General features: G+C 55.8%; 1 protein-coding gene across 6 annotated transcripts in view; it reads right to left on the bottom strand.

Moving 5' to 3' along the window:
- Nucleotides 1-16107, bottom strand: part of pxb (putative Hedgehog signaling attenuator pxb) — a 245006-nt gene that overhangs the window by 5930 nt on the left and 222969 nt on the right. For all 6 annotated transcript variants that reach the window (XM_076369798.1, XM_076369797.1, XM_031969425.2 and 3 more), the window contains one exon: nt 5921-6158. In XM_076369798.1, coding sequence (XP_076225913.1) covers nt 5921-6158 — 238 coding nt within the window. The remainder of the gene's footprint in view (nt 1-5920; nt 6159-16107) is intronic.

The following is a 16107-nucleotide window of genomic DNA, read 5'->3' as shown; positions in this document are numbered from 1 at the left end:
TTTCGAACCCTCGTTACGTCGCTTAATTACTGACGGAGAAAGTAGACGTGGAAGCCGACAGGTCCGCGGAACGAACCGTTGCTCCCGTGACCTCGAATCGTCGGAATTGAGTTACACCGGCGATCGGGGGAATCAAAAGGGAGCCAAGGCAAACGAAACGGACGAGAGTTTTCCCTCGTATCGGAGACTCCCGCGGGCGTCTCTATCAGCCACAAAGGAAGATCACTCGATTACTTTTGCCTCGAACCGAGAATCGAGGGTTCACCTTCGGCCTTTACGCCTGTCTACTCGCATCTCGTCTAATCACGCGTCCCGCCACTCGCGTTTTCGCTCGCTTCCCTTTCACTGTTTCAAGCCATCCGAGAAGAATCTAACCGAATCATTCGGCTCCCCGATGGGGAATTGGATTCGAAAATACGCGAGCAAACCGATCGATTCTCGGCCAAGCTCTCGCGCGTCGCGGCGTCCGGTTCGCCCTCCGCGAGAAACGCGTTAATAATTCATGTAAATCTTGATGGCGCTGATGATCCACCGACGGACCAGGTGTAAAGGATCCTTATCCCCGGAGATAGCGATTCCGCTTAACTACCAAAATCGAGATGCAGCCCGATGATAGACGTCAGAGCAAACGCCCGAGGCTCTTTACTCTGAACACAGACGCACAGGCCGGAGGAAGGGGGTGATATTATCACTGCCGAAAGAGGATCACTCGATTACCGGCGTCTCGTTTAGAGCGACGCGCGGCCCGGACGAAGGTAATTGTCGCCCTTAGCGAGCGCAGCCCCGGCGACGTAGCTCGAGGGTTCTTTCTAATAAGAGTCGCGTCGCGAACGAGCGTTCCTATCGTGAATAATAGCTTCGCGCCGTGAGTTTCCAGCCGGCTGAAACTTTGCCGGGAGTCCACGCGAGTGTTGTTTCCTGGAGTAACTCGAGAGCTGCGAAGGTCTTGCGTACCACGATCGGGATTCGCGCCGTGGGATCCGCGCGGAGGCTGATCTGCAACGGATCCGTCAACAGGCTGCAGCAGAATCGATCCGGCGAACGAACCTTTTCAATTTCCCGGCTACGGAACGATAGCCTCTTATTAACTTCAACAGTGGGAAACGTTACACGGTTATTAAAACGAACGGTAAACACTTCGCCGGAGTGTAACGATCGCGAGCCTACCTCCGACGCGATCCGCACGACGAGAAAAATCTTGGAGCCCGTTCATCGTATCTCGACTCGCGGAAATACAGCGGCCGGGAAACGAGAGATTGCCCGCGATCGCGATATAAATCGATGGATAAAGGGTGAAACCTGGAAGCTGGTCTGGAAGAGATTGCGAGAGAGTCGCGGTCGGACGAGAAAGAAACGAGACCGGACGGAGGAGGGAGCGCACGAGAACGAGATTGAGATAGCGCCTTGAGCCATCGTATCCAACAGCAGGAAGCAATATGTCCGTGGTGTAATAGCGTGGAGCATGGAGGTTAATGGGTTGTCCCTAACGCGCCTAACCTGCCCCTCGCTCGCCGCGTGTCTGATCCACCTAGCCGGACCGTCACATTGTATCGCGATAACGCGTCGCTCTAATCGACTAATTTACTATGTCTCTTCCAATTACCGGACACTCGAAGAATCCCCTCGGCCACCGTTGCGCGTCGAGCCTGCTAATTTCTCGACGGATGGAGCATCGATTCCATCGCGATTCCACCGATAAGATGTTACTCGACGAACGAATGAAATCTAATTGGCGAAACGCAACGAAGGAAATATATAAATAAAACTTGACAAAAGTATAACGAGCGCAACAAACTTTCCACGAGAGGAAACGAAGTGCGTTCTGTAGAAATTCCTCGCTAAAACTAACCAGACGCGTCCGCTTTGTAATTTAGCGATGACTCCGTCGTCGGTCGAAGTCGTTACGCGAATGATTCTCACGAAGCACAACGATTACGAAAATGGCGATGGAAAATTGCGGAGAAGCTAATACCGAGGACCTAGGGTGATGAACAAGGCTCGGATATGGTGCGGATCAATCGTGGAAGCTTGTTCCTCGGAACGAAGATCGAGCACCCTCTGGCCATCGTTGCTCGCATCGTGCACGCTAGTCGCCGATGCCGTGGCCACAGCATGTTACCGTAACCTGCTAATTGTTAGTTACGGCGGCAATTGCATTAGGTTCCTAAGTCCGTTCTCTCCTTCCCCCGCTGGCCATCCGGTTATATCGGCGTTGCAGCGAAGCTACCGCGGTTCCGTGGCCTAACGACGTGCCAGGATATGGATTAGAGAGCCGTAATTGAGCCAACAACAGGTGGGAACGGAATCGATGGCTGTCCGCCTCAAGATTGGATGTTTATTGGCTTATCTCGCGCCGTGGAACGAAAGGAAATCGTTTACCGTCCAACGAACGAACGAACGAACGAACGCGCTAACGAACGATCGCGGGTAATCGGGAGGTGTTGCTGGCGGTCGGCGCGAAACGTTGCCCGAGACTTTCGTTTTCGTTGCATCGTGATCGGCTGAGTTTACGGCTACCGTGGCCTGGTTGCTCAACGACGTGTCGCGACACCGAGCCAACCGCGTAATCGCGGCAACAACAGGTGGATATTAAATTGCCAGACTTCCGGTGGCATAAATTGCCAATTTGTTCGGCTGTCCTTCCACGCCGGTGAAAGCGCGCTCGAATCGACGCCCGGCCGCGACGGATCCGATCGAAGGATGAACGGTGCCGGCTCGCTTAACGATCATCGACAAACTCCTGTCGCCGGTAGCTGGGTCCTCGAAGAACGTGAACGAACTTGGAAGAATGCGAACGACTGCGACAACCTCTGCTCTGTCCGCGGCGGTGAAATTCCGCATCGGCCGCAGGTGCGGAAACGTGTCGGAGCAATTAAATGACGTTCCAAGGAGAGACGAACGTTTTGGTCCGATTAGCGAAATCAGAGACCTCTGGCACGTGAAATTGCATGGCGAGCGATGGTAACGCGGTGCGATGCTAACCTTTTGCGACTTTTCTCTCATACACTCTCTGTTTCAGTCCTTCCTCTCGCTTTCTCTTTCTCTCTCTCTCTCTATCTCTCTCTCTCTCTCTGTCTCTCCCTTTCTCATTCTCTCGTAGATCCGAGAACCGAAGAACCGGACGTGCATTCTCTATATTGGTTGAGAAAAAGTTTGAACACAGAAGTGGTTATTCCGCGTCCACGTGTGCATTGTTTTTCGGGATGCGATTGGCCCGCGCGCGTCCGATGTCCCTTCCGTTCGACTCTATCCAGACCCGTAACCCTCTGTCCGTCGACCGTGCGCCACGCTTCGAGATTCTATTATCGATTTTTCGCTCGCCGCGTTCGTTGTTTTCTCCCCGCCGGCCACCCGATCAGGCTTGCTTCTTTTTATCGTTTAATCCGCGGTTTCCCTCCGCTACCCGTCGCGCTCTTCCGATCGGTTGTTCAACGATTCCGTCTGCGAAGGATGCGAAGGATGGGATTGTGGACCGGGTCAATAACCACTCCTCGTCAAATTTTTCATTAAAGTAATTTTATTTTCTCAAACTTCTCTCCACCTCCCTCTCTGCGCTTCCAATGTACACAAGACTAACGTTTGCCTCTCTTTCTGTCGCGTGCTCGTCGCTCTCGCCTCTAGTCTCTCCTCTCTCGTCGCGCGCTTCCTTCGACCCGACCGGAATAATATTTACAAGACACAGGTGCGCCGTACCGGCAACGGCAAGAGACACAGTAACGACAATAAATAATAATAATAATTAATCTGCGCGTTAAATCGTAATAATTCTCGTGACGATAATCTCTCGGGCGTCTACACAAAATCCTTCGGGAACTGAAGTCCGGCAACGTTACCGTTTTCACTCGGGTGCACAGCTACTCTCTGACTTTGTTTAATACTTTTTTTCTTTTATATTAATATAGATATACGATTCTCCCTCTCTCTCTCTCTCTTTCTCTCATTCTCACCTTCTCTCTCTCTCTCTCTCTTTCTTTCTCTCGCTTTGCCATTTTCTCTCTCTCTTTTGCTCTGTTAATTTTTCTCTCTTTCTCTCTCTCTCTTTCTCTCCCTTTCTCTCTCGCTGTCTTGCATCCTGGTCTCACTCTACGTATATTATTTACAATCTGTTGCGAGTCTATTCTATTTACAACCATGGAGTGCATCTAACTCTCGCCGTGCTCGCACAACCGAAAGTAATAAGGCCCCGCTCGCCCTCGTCCTCCCGTCCACCCCCGATTTCGCGATCCGGCCACTCTATCCACCGTCCGTCCGAATCGCTCGTGAACGCGCGAGATTGTGCAAGCACGGCCGCGTAACAAAATAAATACTGACTAGTCCGCGCTAGTGTCTTCGGCTGCGTCGCCGATCGCGAACAAAAAAGAATAAAGAAAAACTGAACAGGAACGAGCAAGGGTGATAAGTATGAAAAAAAAATAAAGAACACTGGAAAAGAACGGTAAGTAAAATCTGACTTCGGACCAACGAGAGCGTACGCGATCGTCGGAGACCGTATCTGGTTTACGGTCGTGGAATGCAACGTAAAGATTACCATATCCCGCGTACTTGCATGTGTGTGCGTGCGTGTATGCTCGGTGAAATCGAACCCCGAGGACGACACCGCGTAGGAAGAATGAACACAGAGCCGAGGGACCGGCGGCTCCGTTTTGCTCGCCGACTAACCGGGAAAGACACTAGACTCTCTACCCTACGACCATATACGACGGAACGTAGCCTACGACGACGAAACGTTTACAGCGAAACGCGAAGGGGGCCACACGCCGAGGGCCGTCGGCTCGAACGGCCGCGGAACGATCGTGGCCGCGACGATATCACGGGATATGCGATAGAACCGTCTCTGTACCGGGTCCTGGCTGCCGGACACTCCCGGCGCCGGCCAGGACCGGCGGTGATCCGAGACAGGGGCCAGTCTCTATAAGAATATATCGGCGGCGAGTGGCGTGTGTCACGTATTCCGCGCGTTCAGATACACGTCCTCCGGCTTGCTGAGGAGGCTGTGTATCTGCTGCATCGTGCAGAGCGGACACACCTCCTCCTCGGTGCCCTCGGCCACGATCCTCCTAGCCGTGCCCGGCGCTTTCCTGTAGCCGGGGTCCACGATGTACGAGTAACCGTCCGAGTCGACCGAGCCCAACCTGACGAAGCACGAGCGGAACTGCCTGAGCGACGCGACTCTCGCGGCCGTGATCTCCGGTTGACGGTTGCTCGGGTCGTACCTCGTGGACTCGAGATCCGTGTCCTTAAAGTCGATGTACGAGTAGCCCTCGGAATCGACCGAGGGTCGCCTGCCGCCGTTCGAAGGCAACTCGTCCCGCGACAAGACCCTCTGCACGGGCTGCTGACCGGGGAAAGGGGCGTTCACGGAACAATTCTGAGACCTGTTCGAGGCCGCCTGGACTCGGGGTCGATGGGTCGGGGTGATCGGGAGTCGAGAGTCTATCGGCTGGCCGGAAACGCAGCTGTCCCCCAGATATTTGGTCTCGCTGGCCAGGGCGACGTCCACGTCCGGACAGCTCGGTATACAAGGAACGGCCGATGGCGACGGAGTCGGGGTCAGGGCAGGGGTTGGCGGCAAGGGTTGTTGACTCGTGATCAACGCGTTCTGACTGGCCAACAGCAAGTGACTGTTCCGTAGAACGTTACCGCCGTTCCGCAGCAGCAGCGGGCTGGTCACGGCGTTGCATCGGGACGGCGTGTGGGTGGTTATCGAGAGCGGGACACCCTGGGACTTGGCGAGCAGGGCACGCGGCGTTCGATAACCGCCCAAGACCGCCCTGGAGGGCTTGTCCTGGACGCGCAGTATCGCCCTCGGGTCCCGGTAGTCGAGATAGTCGAGATGATGAGGCGCGGGGGCTCGCACACGCTGCGGCTGCTGCTGCGGCTGTCTGTCCCGTAGGCTGTGTCGCTGATCGGGATTTCGTACCTCGATCGTCGGCGCCTGGCCAGGGTGATGGCTCGGCAGATGATTGTGCAGCTGCGAGTGCGTCACCGCTTCCGGCAGGTCCTCGTAAAGCACCGCGCCGCCCGCGCTCCCGGTGCCCGTGTGCGATTGTCCGTCGGCCAGCACCCGACCACGGCCGCCGGCGGCCGCCGCCGCCGCAGCCGCCGCGGCGCCGGCTGCGCTCTTGCACGGTAACAGGTTCTGTACTTTCCTTTTGTGCCTGCAACAGAAAATCACCGGAGATCCTGTTAAACAACCGATCGCAATGAAGCGGCGAGCATCGCCGGATGCGAGCTTCTCGCTGGGAGAATCGGGTCGACGCGAACCTCTGAAACTGTGCCGAACAAACAGAAAGAAATTGGAACGCGTGGTCGCGCGCCGCGATTTCGCCCCGGTCTCGTTCCCAGGGACCAGCGACGGTTCAACTTCGGGAAGCTGTGTTGATATTCGACATTGCGTCGCGTTTCGACTTCCAACTATCCCCGTTCTCGACTCCCTTTGCTCTCTCTCTCTCTCTCTCTCTCTCTCTCTCTCTCTCTCACTCTCCGCGTCTCCCTCTTTCCCGCCCGTTCCACTGGCCGGCGTCGGCACACCAGATTAGTTCGGAGCTCGCTGCAATTGTTTGTTCAGACAGGCTCCGCTGGTAGCTGCGCCCGGGGTGGGAGCTTTTCTCAATGTAAACTTTAATGAATCGAGACCCGCCTTTGCCTGTCGTTTCGGCGCCGCCGGTTCTACCGCTCATATTTATTCGCACTTTTCTCGCTGACGCGAGTCTGCTCCGAGAATTCCCCGTAACGAAACTCGGATCGCGAGCGTACAACGAAGCAACACGAATTCGTCGATCTGCATCGGTGCCTGATGTCCTACCACCGGAAAGGCAGCGTGCCGAGCGACCGCGCGACGTCTCGCCGATGATAAAACGTCTCGGGCGAATGATAAAGAACCCTTCGGCGACGCGATAATTCAACGGAAGCATCGTGATGGGGGACGCTGGGGGGGAGCAAATTTTCCGAGCCAGTAAAAAGACAAGGCTGCAGGAATTTCTCGTTAAGAGTACCGCTATTACAATGGGAACAGGTAGATATCCTGGTTTCATCCGCGTGCGCACGGAAAGTTCCCGGCGGAAGGTAGAGGAACGAATGGCAGAGCCACGATTCGCGGTGCGCCGTCAATCTCGCCTTCCATCTTTCGAGGTGTATCCGTAACACGAACGGAGAATCGTGGCTCTCTGTCGCACCATTCCTCTCCCATCGACGACGAACCGCACGAACGAACCAACTCGACGTTTCCGTCGGTGCGGCGCCACCGCCGCGCAGTGAAGTAGTTTACCCTTCAAGTTTTAATTATCTAATTAACTCCGTCAGTTCGATAATATTTGCCTGTGTAATTAAACCGCCGACTAAGGTTAACAACTTGCGGCGCACTACCAATAGTAGGTCGTCGAGGTGAATAGCTCAAGGGAACAAGCGAGTCGTGGCATCGGTCGGGTGCGGGGCACGAGAACGGGCCATGGATACGCATCGCCGATCGAACTAATTGCTGCGATCGGCGACGACCTCCACCACGATGCTCCGCGACAAATCGGAACTTATCCGGTGGCGTTGCTCCCGTCGAGTTTCGTAAGGCTTCCGTTTGAAACAGTGAACGTTCGAATGTAATCGAACGCTAAGATGACGGAGAAACGACATTAATTCGAGAGACGGTCGGGGATCTCTAAAAGACGACGCGAAGCTCGAGCGAACAGCCGGTTGGATCGCGAAACTGGAGACGGAGGTTGAAACGAGGGACCCGGAAGTACGACCTTTGGGTTCCACGGAACTGGCCGGCGACCCGGTTGCCCCCCGCGGAGCCGTTCACGGCTCGGCGTTCCAGGATTTCACGGTCCACGGTCCGACGGGGCTGGGACCACCGCGGCAGATTGACGCCGAGCCGACCCCGGGGCAGAGAGGCGAACCTAAACTAGCCATCCGCATCTTCTACCGGCAAGATTTCAATTTGCCTAATGCCGTCGACTGACAGCCACGGCACGGCCACACTTAGCGGTACTCTTAACGCGCGACGCGCGCCGAACACGGTCCACGGACTCTCCTCTCCTCCGGCTGAAACACGGGCTCGTGTGCTCGTCGGGTTCGCCATCCGGAGAGTGCAGCGTACCGGATGCGCGCGTGGCGCAAGCCGGTTCTCAGTCCGAGCCTCTTCCTTCCTTCGTCCCGCGTCAAGCCGCCGGATTTCACTTTTGCGTTTGATTTATCGCGACAATGGGAAAGAATATCGCTTGTCTCCTTTGTTTTCGTTCGCCCGTTGCGTTCAATTCTCCGGGTGCATCGTCTCGTATAAATCCTCGAGATTTATCCCCGTTTTCCGGCGACGCAAAACAATCGTCAACGGCATCGCGCGCGGTCGCCGCGCGTAACCGGCAGCAGTTCAAAGGGACGCGCAAACGAACAGTACGCGCGTAGCGGCCCGTCACGGGACCGGACCTCGTAAAAGCGCGTCTGTCGCATGAGAAACACTGGCGGGCTGAATGCACCTGGAACAGGCGAGTCGTGTTCGTGATCGCGCACCCGTGCTGAACACGGTATCGCGAGCTTGCGGTCGTATAACGGACCATAAAGCGCTTTGTGGACCGGCGACCCTTCGAGCACGCCGGCACACGCGTTCGACGAAGGGCTTCTCCGACCCCTTGCCCGTGGCACCGACTCGGCGAGCCGAGGTTCGTTGTTTTTCATGGCCTCCGTCGGGAAACCACCGAGTACGAGAAACAGAGGTCCGTTTCCGAGCCGATAAGTCAATAAATCCCGAGGATTAACGAACAGAAAGTTGTGGTCCCGTCATTGTTCGCCGACCCTGTCTCTCACCCTACCGGCGCGGACGGATCATCCCCCGGAAACGATTCGATCGTCTCGGGACTCGCGAACTCGTGGGATTCACCGGAGTTGGATTAGCTCCAGATTCTACTGGTCGCATTCAAGGACCCACGCAATCCACGGCGTCCGTTATGGTATGCGATCCGCTGATGGAAATTCACGATGGCGTAGCAATTAGTAGTCGGGATTGAATATCAGGACGTCGGGCTATACAAGACGGGCCAAGTTCCCGACGGATCTCGCCCGACCGAGCTTTCGGAAGCGTCGAAAACCCGCACGGGATTGCTCGTGATGGATTTCGACCAGCCATTGCCCACTGCGTAACAGCCTCCGCGGAAACAGATGGAAACTTCCGACTGCTTCTAATCAAACCCACCCGCCGACCATCTAGACACCCGCCCGCCGGCGTGGCTTTCGTACTCCTTTCGTCCCATACTCTCTAATCGATATCGTAATAGTTTTTCGTGGACCTTCGACGCTCACCCCTTTTGCTATCGTTTCGTCGGTTAAGTTTCAATAAATTTCGTCTGGCAGTTCTTCCCAATTTACCTTCACCGGAGGTGAAAACGATTGCAGCCAACTGTGCGATTCACCGCAACCTTTCGGATGACTCGTCAGATTCCGAAGAAAAGAGACGTTTTCTCGTGGATACGTGTCGGCTGTATCGATACGGGGAACATATTAACAACGTTGCTACGTTATTAGTACGATTTCGCCGTACATTGTGCAACGGGGATGACTGATCCTCTCGCGAGCTGTTCCTTCGGAAAGCAACTTGTCGGCAGCGAGGCAAGGCGAAACGAGACGGGGCAGATTCGCTGTTGCTAAGCGCTGAATAGGTCATTTAAGCGGAGCTTTTAACTCGAGCTAATTAACCACCCTTTCTATCCGGTAGCGGCGCGTACAGCTACCCCTAGGTCTTTTGCTCGGTTCGCATTCACGGAGCGAATGTTCGCCGCGTGCGTCCCCTTGACGCGTGACCGTCACCCCGTGAGCCGCGGCGCCTCAGTCACCTGCAGACTAGCCCGCGAATCGTCGCGGCACAAGTTCAAAGAGATCCCGAGAAAAGTGTGTTGAAGACCAACGCCGAGATTTATAGGTTCTAGGTCTAGCGTCGATTTCTGGGACGTCGAGTGCATCGTTCAACCCCGGCGCGCCCCTCTCCCGCGCTGAAACTCCCTCTCCCTCGAGAGCGTAAAAGGGAAGAAGAGATCGAGGAGCGTTCTCGACGGTGACCCACATCGGTTTAAAACGCTTCGAAATGGCCGCGTCGCGTTCAGGAATCGCATCAACGGTATTTCACCGGCGGCACGGGCAACTTCGCGTACGCGGAACCCGACACCGGAAGCACGAACCGGTTAAAGCCGCCCCTCCGTCCCGGTTATATACCGCCCGCGCGCCCCGACAAGCGCATCGGATTTTGAAGTTTACTTGCCGCCGGAGTTTCTGGTAAGCTTCTCGAAACTACAAATTTTGCATATCAATGCGCGTGGGTACACCCAGCCTGTCGACTCGATAAACGACTTTCCACCCCTTGCCGCCCTTTCCTTGCCCACCGCCGTTCTCCCACGCTTCCGTTACCCGTTACCCGTTGGGATCGCGCTATTCTATCAGCCTGGTCGGTAATATCGTCGCATCTCCATCCTTGTATCCGCGGCTACGCGTCCCGGCCCTCCCAACGAGTCGCGTATTTGTTCGAATCGGGCTCGACAGGAAAGACGTAATTTCCTTAGAGGAAGAATCGCACCGGAAAGATCCAGCGCCGGAGCGTTCGCGATTCTTTACGTTATCAATCCCACGATATCCTACAGCGTCCCGTACGATCAAGGTTTCCGGTGTCCACGGGGAACACGGATCCCGGTCATTTATCACGTAGAAAGAGAGAGAGAGAGAGAGAGCGGTTACGTGTGCCCCGCCCATCCGCCGTCGAGCAAAACCAAATTCATCCCCCATGTCCAGGTCATACAAGCAGGGATATTGTTTCGCCGTTATCGGGGCGGCCGTAGATGGGTACACGCTTATCAGGAAGTGTTAGCACGGTGGAAGCATTATTCCTATCCGGTCAAGTGGCCTCCCGCCTCTCGCGCGAGCTCGGTTATCGGTGACAAACTGATCCGGGCCTTCCTCCGCTTCGCTCTCGTTTCGCCCGCACTGCCCGTGCAGGCTCGACCCCGCGTAGATACAGGATATACTCGTGCAACGACCCGACACTGACAGAATCAAGCTGCCGACGTTTTCTTTCGCGAGCCTCGGCGAACGTTAAGGAATTGAGCGTCGCCGGGAAATCGGAAGTTACCCCGCGGAACACGCGGAGGGAGGGTTCGAGGAATGTATTCTAATTAAAGGTCGCGAAATATTTGCCTGCGAAGGGTCGCGAATTTCCGAAACAATTCGCGCAAGTTCCAACGAAGGGGCGGTACGCGACGCTGCTTAATATTTAACGGCTTAACGCGGCGACAGGGAAACCTCTGGCCGCCGATACTTGGAGGGTCGGGGGCACCGATGAAAGTCTGAAGGGAGGAAAGTAATCTCGACCCCGCGCGTGTTTGTACGTGTGCACGCGCGTAGGTGTGCCCACGTGCCGCAACGGCACCGCTTGATTGAAACACCGCGGATATTTAAATTGCGAAACTTTGCGAATAAATTTCCTCGTGGACTCGCTTTTCTCCGTGGGCCCGCAGCTTGCCCTCCTTTTTTTCGGATTTACCTAATGAGCTGGCGGCCGCTCGAACAAACACGCCCCCCCCACGCGCGTTCCGCGGCAGGCTGAAAAACGCGGATCGTTCTTTCATCGGTTCCGCGGCCGCGCCGCCGGGAAGGCGGTCGATAGGCGACCGCCGCTCAGCGATTTCAATTTCGCACGGCGACGATGGCCACCGTCGTGATCGGGATATTAATCTCCCGGCGGAGATAAGAGCGAATAATCGGAGGACGGAGCTGCGGCGGCGGGTGAGAGAGGCGAGTTTATTCGACCGACCGAAATTAGTGCGCCGACCCCGGTTCTCGTTCCCGGCTCGGATATCCGCGACCGGTTCCTTGTCCCCCGGGCTAATCTGTTTTATCGGCGATTCAATCAGCGGGGGAACACCTAATCTCTGACTGGCGCGAGCAAGAAACCTAGTCGCCTGTGACTAATCCGATACCGGCCGGATCCGTGGCCGCCTGGGCTCGAGGACCGTCGAAGACGCGACACTCTGCGGACAAGTCGGCGGACGAATCGCGGCGGAGTTTCGGGACTGGAGTAGGACGACGGGGGGGGGGGGGGGGGACGGGCGGCGAGAGAGCTCGTGGTTCGTAAGTGAAACGGAGCTTGATTAACCAGCCGTCGTCCGACTGAGTCCTCGCCTCTAGTGAACTTCGAAACACGATGAAAGCGAGCAACGTAACGACCTCAAAGGTGGCTGGATTCGCGTTGAAGATGTGTGCAGTCACGTCGGGGCGTGATCTCGCGGAGTTGGTACAATGTCGCTCGAGTGGCCGCCACTCGGAGACAACGGGCCGCGTTACCGGAAGATGGACGCGTACACCGAGCCGCGCAGCCTTTGACGGGGGACGTTAACGACGTTCGGAGTGACTTTGAACTTCATCGGGCAGCCGTTACTTCGTCAGGCTGGATCGAGGGTCGTCTTGCATTTTCCTTCTGACAAATCGTCCGCGGAAGAAAGTGTTTTTACCTTGATCGATACAAACGACTCGACGCTGACGGTATGAAAAAGTAACGTTACATCAATAGTGCAGCGGAAGCTAAACGTCTCAGACGGAACGGTGTTCGAAAGAGAACTTATTCATCCTGTCTCGTGTGTGTAAACGTTCGTTTGATCGCGTCCCCCGCTATCGTCCTCGTAATTTCGTTCAGCCGGCAACGATATAGATAACGATCGCTAGACGACTCGGATCGGATCGTCCGGCTTATTCTCACCGGCGAGAGACGCGAGCGTTCCCCGCGGTCGGAGGATAATCGAAGAGCGCGGAGCAAGAGGTCACTGTTTGTCGCGGCTAAAAGCATCGCCAATATTATGTGGACGCGGTATCGGATGTCGTTGCGTCTGGCTTGTGTGTCGTGCGGTGTCCGATTACCGTTTACGTCCCGAAGGAGCATCATCCTCCGATTTCGAAGGATAACGCGGCTCTCGCGTTGCCGGGAACGGAGATTACGGTCGGATGAGTGGACCGTTTCCTTTTTGGCTTTCCCTGCCGCCCACCAGAACCGCTGCTCTCGTCGCCGACGTCTCGTCGATCCGCGCGTCCCGTTCCACGGGAGAGATCCCGGTCGCAAATAGGAGGATTTCGCTGGAATAGCTGCAATTTCAAGGGCAGGTTCCGCGACAGGGCCGCCCGTAGGGGTGGACGGAAATAACGATCGTTCCCAGTTTCCCCGATCGCGTCGGATTTTTCTCCGATCGTCCCGTAACTTTCGGGACACGCGAATTTATTCGACGCGACGGGAGAATTAGCGGAAATTCAGACATCGCCGCGCGTCGAGCGCTCGTCGAACGTCCGTCGATTTTTATCCGGAGGACCTCCCGTCGGATTCGCTCCGGGGAACGATTCAATCTACGCGTCTGCGCGAATATGGGTCAAGGGTCGACCGGTTGGCTGGCTGGAAGGGAATTCGCATTTCAGGAGCATCACGTTGACGTCCCGGCAGACTTTAATAGCATCTGCAGCGTACATTCGGCGGCCTGTCACTCGTCAGGCTCGAGCCTCGAATTCGATTTGCACGGCTCTCGATCTCTCTCTTTCTCTCTCTCTCCCTCCCACTGTCTCCCACTCTCCGTCTGTTTTCCTCTCTTCTCCTGGCCATCCGGGGCCGCCGTTCGCGGTCCTTCCCCACCCGCTTCGCGTCCCCGCTGAATATTCAGAAGGCGTTCGTTCGATGGATGGCTTAGCGAGCCGATAAAAGCGGGCACGGGGAAAAATCGGGCGGGTTCGGAGCGCGAAGAAAGCGGAGACATCCGTGGGCGAGGGTATTATGCTTGGCAAGATGAGGAAATTTGCTCCCGCCAGTTTTAATATCCGTTTTATTTTATTTCAACCGGCGACGGCTGACCGGACACCTCACCTCCCTCCCTCTCTCTCACTCTACCCGCGCGGTTTCTCTCTATCGACGGGCGAAGCATCGTCGACCGAGAAACGAAGACGGAGACGCGAATCGCGAAAGGGAGGCGCGGGAGATGATCGACCAACCAATTTCCTACGCAAGGATTATTTTCCGCGGCGAGGAAATTTAATTCTCGCACTTTCCGAACTCCCCCGAGCATTCTGCCGCGTCGTAATTCACGAGGATGGTATCGGTCGGGAGCGCGAGCGTTCCTTTTTTATCGGTCTTATCGCTTAATTAGAATTTTTCGTCGCGCGCTGTTCCTCCTCTTTCGTTGCGCCCCTCCGAAGCCCGATCCGACGTGAAAACAGTCGGGAGGGCATCGGGTTGGAAATTCACGGAGCGGAGATAGCGCGGGCAGCCTTTGCTCTTTATCCGGCGTGCAAATTCATTAAACGAATTCAACTAATAGACGTCGCGAAGGACCGGCCGGCCTGTTCTCCGGCGACGTACTTTCGCCCGTATTCCTCGGGATCGCGAAATAGACCGTCGCGACAGGAGGTGTTAGGCTCGCACCTCAAGCGGCAGCTAAATCACCGTTAAACGATCCACCCGCGCACCCCTCGTCACTCGTTCACCCTTAACTCCGGCTGACGTTCTAAATGACGATCTCCTTTGGAACGGGGTCAGGTACGCTGTCAGGCTTCTCATTATTGCTACGCGAGGGAATAATTAAGCGAGGAAGAGATTAAGAGGTTCGCGAGCATCAGCCATCAGCCGCGGGTGCGCGGCTCTTAAACCCCGACCGACGAGTTTTTACCTTTGCGCCTTTCCTCGAGGATCGCGAAACAGGTCTTTCGAGACGCCTCGGCTTAGAGGACTCTCGTATTATCTCGGGCGGACGTTTACACTTCGGGGAATCGGCGGGTTCTCGCTCCGAGTCGAGAGAACGGTGTTCGTTCTCTTCTTTCATCGAGCGATCGAATCTTCGGGATCCTCCATCTTTTTACCTTGGAGAGGCTGCGAGGGACCCGTGAAAGACAACGAACGGTGCATTAACGAGAACCAGGCGAGTCTTCTCGAGAGGGTTCAACCGAGTCTGAATTCGATTTTCCTTCCTATCTCGCCTCGGCTCCGCGAGTAGTTAGCATAATTCTGTTTATGAAACTCCGCGAACTCTCCGCCGCCGCCGCCGACGCCGACGTTGCGTTCACCGTTTTTTTTTCCCTTCGCCCGCTTATTCTCTTCGTTTCATCATTCCCGCTGGTTTCCACTCTTTTTTCTCTCTTGGGATAACGCGCCAGCGAGCGAGCAGGCTGTGCGCCGCAGCTTCGCCGGGGAAACTCTCGTTGCTCGTCGCGCGCGTAGTTCGTCCTCCACAAAAGACGAGGGGCAACGGTTTTAATGGTCGGTTCGATGCGCGAACAACGCGACCGACACCGACTATTCCCATTCCGCAATCACCGGCAATGAGCTGTAATTATCGGTGTAATCGAATTCTATTCGGAGCCGGCCTCGGGCATTAATTCAACCGGTAACTCGCCAAAGAACTACTCCCGTCAAATTTCCATTTGTCGCGTTGCTGCGGTGGCTGCAAATACGCGCGCGACTAATGGAAATTTACGAAGGCTTTTGGCTGCTGTAATTACTGCTAACCGACCGTCCCTCGCGCCGACTCCGATCGAATCAACCCGACGTTTTGTTAAAGATATCCGGCCGCGTGCGGATATTCCGATCGCGACAACCTGAGACTATCTTTTCCACCTTACACTCCCGTATCGTCCCAAACACTCTCGAAGCGCGAAAGAGCTCCGTTTTATCCGTTCGATCGAAGTTCAAAGAAGATCCCCTACCACTCGAACTCCAATCAGTGCGTCGCGTGTCCAGAATCAGTGCGGTGCATCAAAGCGATACGACGATCCACGCGAGTCGCCGCGCTAACCGCGAACCAAGTCTAAGACCATTCCAGCGGGATTCCTAGCGAACCGTTGCGCCGATCATGTCGCCGGTCCAATATCCTCGGTCTCGTTCTCGTCGGCGGACAGCGTGCAGGAGTCGATAACCGGAGGAATTCGGGTTCGCCGGAAGACGGGCCGGTCGCGATGCGCCGACAGACGTTCGGCGACGACCATGAATCCGGCCGGAGCCGCAGAGAACAGAGGCCGAAATTGCCGACGATACGCCAATAATTCGCGAAATGCAATTGCGCGGCTGAGAAGCAGCCGATATGCAGCCGGTCGGCTCCTCGTCCGCAGCGTCGA

The sequence above is a fragment of the Nomia melanderi genome, chromosome 8 (assembly GCF_051020985.1).
Source record: "Nomia melanderi isolate GNS246 chromosome 8, iyNomMela1, whole genome shotgun sequence".
NCBI classification, from domain to species: Eukaryota; Metazoa; Arthropoda; class Insecta; order Hymenoptera; family Halictidae; genus Nomia; species Nomia melanderi.
The sequence above is the reverse complement of the archived record's forward strand: the minus strand, read 5'-3'. Positions and strand labels throughout refer to the sequence as shown.